The sequence below is a fragment of the Haliaeetus leucocephalus genome, unplaced genomic scaffold (genome assembly GCF_000737465.1).
Source record: "Haliaeetus leucocephalus isolate CR32 unplaced genomic scaffold, Haliaeetus_leucocephalus-4.0 Scaffold93, whole genome shotgun sequence".
NCBI classification, from domain to species: domain Eukaryota; kingdom Metazoa; phylum Chordata; class Aves; order Accipitriformes; family Accipitridae; genus Haliaeetus; species Haliaeetus leucocephalus.
Window position 1 is genome coordinate 1,538,019 of NW_010972529.1, and position 13,260 is coordinate 1,551,278.

General features: G+C 40.8%; 1 protein-coding gene across 4 annotated transcripts in view; it reads right to left on the reverse strand.

Annotated features, from left to right (window-relative positions):
• The window catches only part of N6AMT1 (N-6 adenine-specific DNA methyltransferase 1 (putative)), a 5,565-nt gene extending 5,182 nt beyond the window's left edge, over positions 1 to 383 (reverse strand). For 2 of the 4 annotated variants that reach the window (XM_010585304.1, XM_010585303.1), the window contains exon 1: positions 200 to 346. In XM_010585304.1, coding sequence (XP_010583606.1) covers positions 200 to 345 — 146 coding nt within the window. In that variant the 5' untranslated portion in view covers position 346. Of the gene's footprint in view, positions 1 to 199 lie in introns of all 4 variants that reach the window. The other 2 variants (XM_010585302.1, XM_010585301.1) reach the window with 2 other exon arrangements.
• Between the last annotated feature and the right edge of the window lie 12,877 nt (positions 384 to 13,260).

A 13,260-nucleotide genomic window follows, 5' to 3' on the forward strand; every position in this document is an offset into this window, starting at 1 on the left:
CGCCGCCCGCGGGGGCGGCCCGGGGGGGGAGGGGAAGGCCTCCGCCCGCCCCGCTCGCGGCGGGAAGGCGCCACCCAGCTCCCTCCGGGGCCCGAAACGCGGCTACCGGCCGCTCGGGGGCCTGCGGCCCCGGCCGCGGGACGCTCCGTGGCGGGGCTCGGCGGCCCCCGCCCAGGCTGCCCTCCCCGCCGCCGCCTACCGAGCCTGCCTGAGGCGGGCCGCGTCCCGCTCCAGAGCGTCCAGCAGCAGGAAGGTGTCCTCGGCCGGCTCGTACACATCCCGGAAGGGCCCCTGCGGCCCCACGTGCTCGTACCGCGGGGTGGGCAGCGGCGGCGGAGCCGCCATCGCTTCCCGCGGCGCGCATGCGCGGGCGCGCCCGCCCCGCCCGCCGTGGCAGAGGGAAGAGGCGGGGCCAAGAGCTCCCGCGCGGCGCTCTGACGCCGCGAGAGGAAAGCGTGTGCCTGCGGGGGGGCGGGGCGGGGGAGCGCCGCGGCACTCGCGCCACTGATACCGCCAATGGGAGGGCGCCGGCTTGGCCCCGCCCCGAACGCGGGTCTAACGGCTGTTGGCCACGCCCTAGGGCGGTGGCGGCGTCGGCGTCGTCGTTGGCCTCGTTGTTAGCGAGATTCAGACGGTAAGGTCCAGTGAAAACCGCCGTTCTCAGTGGAATTCCAGCGTCGGGTTTCATCGTGCTGGTTCACCTGGTCCAGCGTTAAAAACCTTCTCTAAATCTGCGTAAGTGTGCAGAGCGATCCCTGCAGTAGGCGGCCTGGCCGTCCATGAAGATTGATGTGACAGGGGCCTGCTACGCCGGCTTTTGTGTCAGCTTCCCACATTAATTGCTTTTCCATCGTGAGAAGTACCACCTTTGCGTGGCGAGTTAGCAGGAAGCCAAACAGAAGAGGTGCTGAGGAGGTTTCTAAGTGGCAGTTCTACAGCAAAGCGTACAGGGGAAAGACTGACGTTGACACTCAACGTAAAGGAAGCTCTTTTTTTCCAGTTACGAAAGAATATGTTTCTGTGATTCTTTGCCAGCAACACTTGACAGCATCGTTGGGTCCAACTCTGTGAACTCCAGAATTCAAAGAAAAATGAGGCTCTGCAAAACTAAGAATTGAGGGGAAGTTTCAGGGCAGAGATCAGATTAATAATTTGCTCTACACAACAAAACACAAATGAGCAAACAAATTCTGATCAAAAGCAGGAGAGAGAGGTGTACGAGTTCTAATTCCCACAAAACGTCTGTGTTCAATTACTAATGCACTGAACACTCAAATTCTCAGAGTGAGATGCATGTCTAGGTCAATGAAGGAAAAGGGTGATGCTAATAAACAGGCCACAATCTTAAAACATTATAATAATTTCAAAGAACATCAGTTTTGGGAAAATAATTAAAAAAAAAAAAAAAGAAGAACAAATAATCCAGTAGATTAATCTTTGTTGACTTAAGTGCATTTAAGGGTTGAGGTGTGTCTTGTTTGCTAGCCTCCATTTTTGGCTCTGGAACTAGGGAAAGATAACCAATTTCCATTTTTCACTTGCAACTGTAAATGGTCTCTGTAAAACAGAGGGTATCTTCCATTCCTACAGAGCAACAACTCAATTTTTGAGCAGCTCATTCATAAATGCAGCTAACTCGTTTTGAAGCTAGGTTTATTCTGTTTATTTCTGTATCCACCATAGATCAGCTTTGCATAGGAATATAGGAAAACACAGAAAGGGAGTTCCTGCTTCATGGGAGCATCTCATCCTTTACCCTCTGTTGCAAAGAACTGTGAAATAGATACTTTGTCCTAAAAGTTCATCATTTGTCTATTCCACATACCCATGTGAGGGACAAAATTATATCCTCAATATACTCAGTCCCTGCAGTACCAAGAAATTTGTTTGGGTAAATTCTCTTAGAGAAAGGACTATGCCTGCACACTGGAGACAAAAAAGAGCAGCAAAAGCTGAATCTCTGTGACTTAACAGCAGGGGACAATTCCATTCTCACTACAGATGTGGTGACTGGTGTTACCTGGCCCAAGTGTTGGACACCAGCTCACCAGCCAGGTATCTGGAAGATTTAGCTGAAGATTCAGTATTAGTGCACCCTGCCTTACATCTGCTTTTAGCTGTGGCCCACCTTCAATGTTTCCAAGTAAAATCAACACGCTACTCTTTAGCCCCAAAGCCAATGCCTTTTGAAGTAGCCAACAGAAATTATGGAGAATCATAAGTAACATACCAGAAATACATGCAAAGAATTATTATGAGTCAGTAGTAAGCAAGTGTCCTTTATTTCCAATCTTTTGGGGTAAGTCAATGCAATCAGATATCCAGAGATTAATAATCAGAGATCTAAAGATGAGCTTTTTAACTCAAGGATCATTTTTGTCCTGTCACAGAAATGAAACCATCAAGCTTTATCTTAAAACAATTTAGGTTTCTTGCTCCACTGCCTAGCATGTAAAGCAATTCTAGAAACTAAGAAGTTCAGAAAACTTAAATTTCCAGTGTAAATTTATTCATGGACCTTATCTTGTACTAGTGTTACCTTTTAGTTTAAAATGTTACTTTCTCTTAATTTGTTCCCCCATATGAAGTGTTGTCGTAATCTATCTCAACCTTCATTTCACCAACAAAATTAACCGTTGTTGCCTCCTAATTTATGTCCTTATCATGCTGTTTTGTGAGCCTGTTCTGATAGGAGTTATTCCGTCTTTCAACCTGGTACCCGCATACAGGCTAAATGAGATCTTAGCCTGTGAGAAGATACTAATGGTTTCCTTTACTGGAAATCCCTTGGCTGATGCCGAGTAGGATTATCATGTTTGTGTCAGGATGGCAGGTTCTGACAGAGGTTAACATTAATCTGTCTGCTCTTCCTCAATTACCTCCATCATAAGTGGAGCATGATAGGCTGCTTCAGGGGGCAGTAGTGAGCAGGAGCCTGGCTGGAGACGATATCTGTTTTTTAAATGCAAAAGGAAACCTGGTAGATACTCCTTCATTTCATCTGTCTTCCCAATGATTTGCTGCTTCACCAGAGGAACAAGTACTTGTAAACCATATTAAGCTTGCATAAAATTCCATTACTTTGGCAAAATGAAGTCACGTTAAGAGACAGAATTTTGCACTGTGTCCATATTAGGAAAATTAATTCTTTGGATGTATTTTTTTAATCGCTACAGGTGGTCGGGCTTTGGAGTGCAGTAGAAGAAATGACTTCACCATCTTCAGCTGTACTGGTTATTATTTTTGGCTGCTTCATACTTCATGAAATCTGGTTAATTATTATTGGGGTTTTTTTAATACTTATAAGTCTTTCTGGGTGAATTTTATAAAACATTTATTTTTATTGCTTATATAACTACCTAAAATGTTTTTCTTGGTAGTCAACTGTACTGTTTTTGCCAAAACAGATTCTATTTCAATTTTGGGAAATTGTTGGAAAGCTAATATTCCTGTTTTCAGTGGTCCCTGTGCCATGTTATTAAACTAGGCTTTATGGAGATGAAAAATTGTTCTTGACAGGAATCATAGCCATTTGTTTACACTTACTAAGCTGTATGGCTTTATCCCATTTGGAATTCAGTGCTATTCCTCTCATACAGTGGTGCTTAACCCATAACTTCCTAGCTGCCTGTCAGCCCTCAGAGGTCTCCATTTTAAACTTCTCAAAACATTTCATGGCTGCATCTGGCCCTCGGCATCCCGGAAGAGAGATAGAGCTGTGCTGGACCCATGAAGGCTCCTGTTTTGGTGCATTTGAGCAAGTGGAGCCACCAGGATCACTGCAAAGACAGAACCACTAAGAGAGATCTGGAAGAAATCTCTTTAGCTGTGTAGTCCAGCAGACAACCACATCATATCATCTCTTCCTTAAGCTGAGCAAGTATCTTCCTAAAAGTAGCTAGGTTTCTTGCCATCAATATTTCTAATGAAAAGCCATTATAACACTTCAGTGCTCTAATGATTAGAAACCTTGTAATTCCCAGCCTAAATGCAGTGGTGATAGGTTTTATACTCATTTAGTCTTCTGGAAAGTATGTAAGCTTAAGCAATTAATTTCATAGTTCTTGCTTGATGGATTTGTAGACAAAGAAAGGCTTTCATTGACCTTTGTTTTGCTTGACTAAATAAGACGTGCTCTTAAAAGTTTCCTGTTGTAAGACATTCTTTTCATTTCTCTTACCAATTGTGGTGGGTTGACCCTGGCTGGACGCCAGGTACCCACCAAAGCCATTCTATCACTCCCCCTCCTCAGCTGGACAGGGGAGAGAAAATATAACAAAGAGCTTGTGGGTCGAGATAAGGACAGGAGAGATCACTCACCAATTACCGTCATGTGCAAAACAGACTCAGCTTGGGGAAATTTAACTCAATTTATTACCAATCAACCAGAGCAGGGTAATGAGAAATAAAACCAAATCTCAGAACACCTTCCGTCCAACCCTCCCTTCTTCCCAGGCACAACTTCACTCCTGGATTCTCTACCTACTACCCCCCTCCCTCCCCCCGCCGCGGCAGAGGGGGACGGGGAATAGGGTTTACAGTCAGTTCATCACACGTTATTTTCTGCTGCTTCATCCTCCTCAGGGGGAGGGCTCATCACACTCTTCCCCTGCTCCAGCATGGGGTCCCTCCCACGGGAGACAGTCCTCCATGAACTTTCTCCAACGTGGGTCCTTCCCACGGGCTGCAGTTCTTCATGAACTGCTCCAGCATGGGTCCTTTCCACGGCGTGCAGTCCTTCAGGCACAGACTGCTCCAGCATGGGTCCCCCACGGGGTCACAAGTCCTGCCAGAAAATCTGCTCCGTGGGCTCCTCTCTCCACAGATCTGCAGGTCCTGCCAGGAGCCTGCTCCAGTGCGGGGTTCCCACGGGGTCACAGCCTCCTTCGGGAACCCACCTGCTCCGGCATGGGGTCCTCCACGGGCTGCAGGTGGATATCTGCTCCACCGTGGACCTCCCTGGGCTGCAGGGGGACAGCCTGCCTCACCATGGTCTTCCCCACGGGCTGCAGGGGAATCTCTGCTCCGGCGCCTGGAGCATCTCCTCCCCCTCCTTCTTCACTGACCTTGGTGTCCGCAGGCTTGTTTCTCTTACATGTTCTCACTCCTCTCTCCGGCAGCTGTTTTCCCTCTGTCCCAACTTTTTTTCCCTTCTTAAAAATGTTATCACAGAGGCGTTACCACTATCGCTGATTGGCTCGGCCTTGGCCGGCAGCGGGTCCGTCTTAGAGCCGGCTGGTAAGGGCTGTCTCAAACACAGGGGAAGCTTCCAGCAGCTTCTTACAGAAGCCACCCCTGTAACCTCCCCTGCTACCAAAACCTTGCCACACAAAGCCAATACACTACTCTTTTAGACTTTTCGCGTATGGATTCAAGTCTGACTTCACCCTGAATGTGACTTGTTCAAAATACTCCAGGTAATGCCTTACTGATGCCTTGCAGAATTTACTGGCTGCATTATCTCTCCTGGAAATTTCCTGGTACATCCCAGGATCATGGTTGCATTTTCCTCACAGAAATGGTTTCTTACCATTTTGTGATTGGCTGGTTTTCCTCAGTTTTTCCTCAATCATTTCCAAATAACTGACTGTAAAGTGAGAATTCTGTAGTGTTTTATTGTTTTTACTAGTCCACTTTGCATGCCTGTTGCTCATGTTCTGGTCATTTTGTTCCCCCTGCATGATGTCTCCTGACTTCATGTTGTCATCAGAGTGATCTCAAGGATATTGATAAAAACACTAAGTAAGATCAGCCCCAAGACTGATATTTCAGTAAGTCACCATTAGCGACTTCTAACCTGATACTATTCCTTTTCAGTGTGATGTATGACTATCTAACCTTTATTCATTTTCTTGTTCACCTCATGTACCCTCTGCCAATTCCATCATCTCCAGCTTAGTTCATACTTTTCCACATAACATCACATCAAAAGCTGCATGGGAGTCAAAGTAGATTCACTGTGCTTCATTTTTCTTGTATAAAAATGGAGATAGACAGTGCAGTAATGTAGCAAGATGGCCTTTGCCATCATGGCCAAAATCATCATCTGTCTGTTGTTCTTAATTGTTATCCCAGCTTAATGGTACAGAGGTCCTGCAGCTTTCCATCTTGTCTTTTTGACATGTGTGTGAACCTTTTTGCTCTGTTTTAATATGTTCATTAAGACTATTTCAAATTGATTTTAACAATTCTTATTTTACATTGTATTTTCTAGCTTCTAAGACACAGGTTTTTTACTGATCAGTCTTTTTTTTTCTATTACTTTTTTTACACTCTGCATATTCATAATATCTTGCTTGAGATGGTTATTTAACCAAATAGGTTTGAAGCCTATTCCCACACACATTCATTCCCATGCTTCCACCTTTAACCACGATCAAATATTTTCATCCCCTTTTGACCTGAAGCAATTAAGACATCTTTCACAGTCACATCCTGAAATCCCTTCCATAGTTTGATTTATTTAATTCAATTATTCTCTTAATTATTAAAGCTTGTCATTTTAGAATAGTGAGTTTTAGTTACAGACCTACTTTTGTTTATCCTTTAATTATATTAAATTGACATCCTTGAAGTAACGTACTCATTACTCAGCAAAGGCAAAAGTAGTATCATCTTTTTACTGCTTCCCTGACTATTAAGTGAAGAACTATGCTTACTGTTGATGTGAAGAACACTTGGATATTACTCATTTCTAGTCTTTGGATAATTAACTTCTTTTTCCAAGTGTCACATTTCACAATTGCATTTCCCTTTCTAATCATATTACTGAGTTCCCTAACCATACCAAAAGCCAGACCTTGGAGTTTATACTCCAATAAAACTTTTCTACTCCCCGTTCTCCATAGATACTGTCAGATGAGTCAATGCTGGTTATTACACACTGTTCTTTCTTTTGTATTTCTAAGATGAATAGCTTGAATCTTTTTTCACTTCCTTGCATCCCTACTGACTGATGAAAATTCTTGCCCTTACATCATGACATTGCTTCAATATACCATGGCATGGTAATGTTTAATCACAGCTGTGGAATTTTTAGACTTGCTAAGGAAAGGTCCAGGGATGACATATTAGGAGGTAAGAATGATGGATACTTGTTTATAGCCCTTCCTGAAAAGATCCCAGAGTGCATGCTATACTTTACAAACCAATTACCAGCTATTCTATTGAAAGAATTACATCACTCATCATTGAAATGCAGCTACCCCAGGGAGAAGGCAAGGAACTTTTTAATGGTGTACGAAAGTATTTCAACACTTCGGGAGAGAAAATGAATAATACCATAATCAACTGAGCAGAAGGAGAATGTTTAGGTAAGTAGTCATATATAGTTGTTTTAACTGGATGTAGGCCAGAAACCTAGGAAAAACCTACTGCTAATGCAAAAAATGGAATTGGGATTTTTAAGTCACAGATGATCAAGCCCTTTGGTTTACATTTACATCTTAAAACACAACACCTCAAGCAGCAGAATCCTAGTGGAGCTTTCTTTTATAACTGGGTTACCAACATTGCCTCCCTCAGTGGGTAGGAATGATGTCTGATTTCCACAAGAAGTTACAATGTGCCTGAGGGCAGATTGGCTCCTTTAGCTATTTTCAGGGCATTTCTGCTTTTTCTTGCCATTTTAAACTGTTAGTTTTTAGAGATTAAAAAATGTTTTCTTGCATTGGTTTCTGACAAACTAACTACCAAGGTAAGATTTTGCTGACTTCCTGTGTGCCCAGATACTGAAGAGGAGTCTATCGTGACTGCTAGTTTTGACTGTGCTTTCTTATTTTGTCTCCAAAGACTTTGAATGGGGAATTCAGAGAGGAAGAGAGAAAACAGGAAAATGATGTGCAGTCACAAGGCAATATTCCTTCTTAACAATTGTAAAAGATCAGGAGTCCTTTTTAAAAAGGTTAAAAATAATGTGGATTACTGTAATCACTGTTTGTGATTGTCAGCAGTTTGTCAGCAGCACTCACGATAGTCTAAAATGTAGCTGTATTCCTTGTGCGTTTTAGCTAGAACCATCATGTTCAGGAAGATGTAAGGGGTTGATTTGGAATCTATTACAAATAGCAAAACTGCAATGCAGTCAAGCTCAGTAGGATCACGGCAAGGAATTTAACAAAGAAATAGCTGTTTTGAATGTATGCATACATAACACAGAGACTTTTGTTGTTTTTTCATTACAATATGAATGAAATTTATATATCTGCAGAGAGCAATGTGACACAGGAGAAGAACATACCGGCTAGAAGGGCATTCTCTTAAGGCTGTATACAATAGAAAAAATCTTCCAGGATACACGTTCAGCAAACGTGTTCTAAAAAGGATGAAAAATCTCTCCTGTTTCAGAACTCAGGCTGAACTGACATTTTCATTACATGAATAATGGATAATTTCGATATGTGTCAGTCCACTGGAACTGGAGTGAAACAGAACTTACTGAACAGCTAAGCAGAAATGACTGAATAAATTCAGAAGTTATCCCAAGAGGGACAGTTTTTCCTGCATCTCCTTAAGAAAGCTCTGTGGTTGCTAAATCTTTCTCTCCTCTTTTGATAGAACATTAAAGTCTATGAGCTAGCCAGAGGTAACACCTTCCTTTTTGGCTTAGAGAATATTTAACAGTGATATTGAAAAATATGTGCTCAATTTCTGGGATAAAAACAGGTTGACAAATTGCTCAAATTATCTGAAATAGTTCTGACATTGTACAGGACTGTATAGAGAAGCAGCAACACTACAGTCAGTCGGTTATTTAAATTGGTCAGTGTTAGAGAAAAGGATAATAAACACCAATCTTGTCTTATTGTAGGCATCTGAGTAGGTATAAACACAGCAGATTAAATCTTTACCTATTCTAAATTATTATAAGTTTCTTGACTTCAGCAGTCATAGCTACTCTAGTGTTCATAAAAAATCAGTGAAAATCTGTTTAACAAATGCAAGAGATACCATAGAAATAGCTTAGGTTAGAACAGGAGAGAAAATAAAATTGAGAATATTATAATACTATTATACAAATTGGTGTTGATGTATATAAGCATATGTATATTTATAATGGCATTATATAAAAATGGTATTGCATACAGGTAATATATGTTACTTGATGATGTGTATATATATTTCTATATACATATATAATAATATTAATTGTATATTTGTTTTGTAAAGAAGCTCATAAATGGGTGATGGAAAGCTGTTGAAGCCAGGGAAAGACTCTGACTTCCTAAAGAATATATCATGATGTTAGAGAAGGGAAGAATAAGAATAAAATGTGATTGAAGCTTTTAAAGCAGTGAATGCTGAAAACTACATTGTCTGAACTAAAGAAATTGAAACTTTAAGTGAGTTCTCAGGAACTCATAAAACTTAAAGGCAAGAAATACGTTTTTTTCACAGTATATAATTAAGTAATAGAACTAATTTTCAAAATACATAAATGAAGCTAACAGTTTGAAGCAATTTATTTAAGGAACAGACAATAAAAGACGCTAACACTTTTGCTTCAAATAAAAAGCAGCTGTCTACAAATGGGCATTTAGAGTAAGACTTATTAAACAGATTATTCAAACATCATTAGTTTTAATTCTGATGGGGTTACTCTACATTAAGAGTGACTACTGAGAGTCGTTAGTAGAGAAAATGTCATTTTCTGTTGACTCACTGAAGCAGGTTACACCAGGAATACCAGGAGAAACTCACTAAGCAAAGTGATTCAGTTTGAAATGAGTAATTTTTAATGAAGAGGCCTAAGAAGAACCAAACATTGTGAGAAGGTTTGAGCTGATTTTTTCAAATCTTACTATTTCTATAAAAAGGCCTGTAATTACAGGATCAAAGAGTCACTCAGGTGGGAAGGGGCTTCAGGTCTCTGGTCCAACCTCCTGCGCAAAGCAGGGCCATCTCTGGCATCGGACAAGGCTGCCTGGGGCTTTCTCCAGGCAGGTCTTGAAACCCTCCAAAGATGGAGCCTGCAGAAGCTCACTGGCAACCTGTTCCACCGCTTGACTGTACTCAGGGTGAGAATGTTGTTCTTTATATCCAGCCTGAACCTGTCTTGTTTCAACTTGTGTCCATTGCTTCTTGTCCTTCCACCACAGAACTGGTCCTCCCAGTTGTTCATCTGAAAACTTGCTTGGGAGTCCATTATAATGCAACGTGCTTGTAAAAACATCAAGGAAAACACCCACCCTGGAGAAGATTTCGTGTACCTTCTGTCTGACACTGCTGATACTGACTACAGGGACACTGATACTAGATTGGGCAGGCTGTGGTTCTTGCATTTGTAAATGTTATGTCTCTCTTTTTGTCTGGATGTATTATTAACATTTTTCCAGCACCTTTTTATCCATACTGTTTCTTGGACAATTTTAATGTGTTCATACAGTCAGTAAAGGAAAGCGTGACTATTAAACTAAACAAAATCTGCATGTAATTATGTTTTGGGTGGCAGTTTTCCCTGTGTGTATTTTAGTATGAAAATCTAATAAAGAGATATTAAAAAGGATTTTCACTTCAAAATAACATTGAAATGTTTTTCATAATGACATTTGATATTCCATTACAGTCATGCTTCAAAAGCAGAGGGGTTAGGCAGCTATCTAAAAAAACAGTGGATGTTGATGTAGCTAGCTTAGTAGGTACTGGATAGAACATGTCATCAGGCACCTCAGAGAAAAGATTTTCTTGGAGTTATATAAATAAAGCATCTTGACAGACTTAGGAAAAAGACACTAATGTTATGCAAAATATATGTTGTCTATAGCTGTATATATTGTAGATGATTGATGAGTGAGTATACATTGTAGAAGTTCAGGTCATAAGTATTCACATAATGCTACTTTAGTAGAATCATTTCTGAAATCATACATTGTTCAGTCAAAAAAAGAAGAGCAAAATTTGGCCCATAATGAAGGACCTTATCACAGTACAAGACAGTCAAGATAAGACTGCCACCAACACAGTCTAACTTAATGCTAAGGACTATGGATGGGAATCCACATTTGCTATGGCTTTCCATAGCAACAAACATCTGCTAGCACTTAATAAATAATGAAGCAGTCCTGTAGTTCACGGGGTTTGCGGGTTTTCAATAACTTTATATCAAGACTTTAATTACATTTCCTAGTTTTGTTAAGGAAAAGTAAAAGGAAAAGATAAAAAAGAATGCCTGAAAGAAGAAGCTAAATATATTGTGGGAAGGAGCCTGAAGATTAGCTTATTTTTGGCTGAGTTAGCCTGCTCTACAATCAGAATGTGAGATTTAGGCAACTTTTTCTTTTTTGGCTTGTAAGGCTACATAGTGTAACATTTTCATTGGACTGCGCTCAAACTGAGTCTTTGTCCAGCAACAACAACCTCCTTAAGCTGTCCGTTTTTCACATGCACACCTGTTAATATATTTTAAAGGAAATATTAAAAATATGTTACAAATAGAGACATAACATCTGTCAGTAAGAATAAATGAGGTGATTTAGAATAGTATTAAAATCTTCAAGGTGCCCCGTTGGTGAGCCATGCTCCAAAGCGTTGCAGATTGACCTCAGCTGGAAACAGGGTATAGTAGCCGGGCGAGTCAAATTGCTGCAGCAGATCCTTGTCACTCCTGCTCTCTTTGTGCAGCACATCACACTCTCACTTTGGTCTCTTAGTGTGGAGCTAAAGTTTGTAAGAAATGTTGGAAAATATTTAGTGATCTGTGGTGAGTTGGGGCAAACATAGTCAAAGCTCTGTAGATTTGCGTCTGTTGCACAATTGCATGTAAACTTGGAGGACTGAACTCATAGATCTGTTTGGTCCCTTTCAGCAGCAAATCCCCAGCCGTGAGCAAAGAGGGAACTAGTAGACTGCAGATTTAAAACTGCAACGGCTGAGAAGTTGAGGAGGAACTCACAGGGACAAATTTCCCAGCAAGAAGAAACATTATAAAACAAAAGGCAAGCTCCACGTTGAAACAAGGAAAACTTTATTTGCTTTAGAAAGATCTAAATATTTCTTGTATTGTATAAGATAAATTGCAATTTATTTTCCTTTTGCTGAGTCTGTACGTTTTTTCTTTAACTGTTACCTATATCAATGGTAAATTGGAATGTGCAAGAAGAGTTGGGGGACATTTGATCTCCTGTGGCACCTTTGGTGCCTAGACACAAAGACTGGCAGCACCTGGTTTTTTTGGAGACTTATTTTAGGAAAGTGTTTGGGGGATTCTGCCCTCGTGAAGCATGCCACTGAGCTGATGGCTGGATCCTTCCTAATCAGGGAGAATCTAAAGTCTTTTAAGCCCAGCATATCTGTATTGACATAGAAATAGGATGTATAACTATCGGAAGGATTAATTGGCAGTGTTAATTCAAATACCAGGTGACCATAAATGCAAATGTGAATATTAGTTAGATATCAAAATTGCCATTTTAGTTTTCTTCTAAAGGGAGTACTGCTTTCTAAAGGGAGTAAATGCTCCCTAAATTGTAGACACCCTCTCGTTATCTATAATACTCTCACTTTACAAACAACAACCTTTTGAAATGTCACTTTCAAAACTCTAATAACTTGAACAGATGTTCAGTCAAACAAATATTTTATGAAAGATGTCAGTAAGCTCTAGGAGATAAAATTTGGGATGGAAAACAAAACTTGTAAATAGATATGTAAACAAGGTCACTATTTAATAGGTCCATAGCAATTACACATAGAAGAAAAATTTTATAAATCCTTTCTGCCTGTCATAGTGCAGTACATATATTAAAGAAAGCAAAACTAATCAAACACTGAAAGGTGGGCTGGTGGTCTGACTAGCTAATGTAATTGTCCAAAATAAAATTAATTTTTTCTAAAATATGCTGGATGCTACAGTTAAACCTATCAAATAAAAATTCATATAGCCATGTTTTTTCATTTCCAGCTTAAAATAACAATACTGACCTTGGTGTGGGGTAAATTCTTGAGATTAATGACCAGCTTGGGTTAATGATCTGTGGCTATGCTGCTGACCTTCATCTCCTCCCAGCCGCTCATTAATCCTCAGGAAATTTACTGCACCTTGATTGTTATTACTTACATAGCCCATGTACAAACCTCAGGAGCTGTGGCGAATATATGTGGTACTTCGCATCGAGAACTCTTACAACAGAAAACAAAGCAAAACCAGCTTTGAAACTAAAAAATCAGAAAGGCAAATCATACAACTTTGATCAAAGTATTAGTAACAGCCTTCATTATGCCCTGTTTTCTCTGTATGAGTCTTGGAGCAATTATTGAAGAATA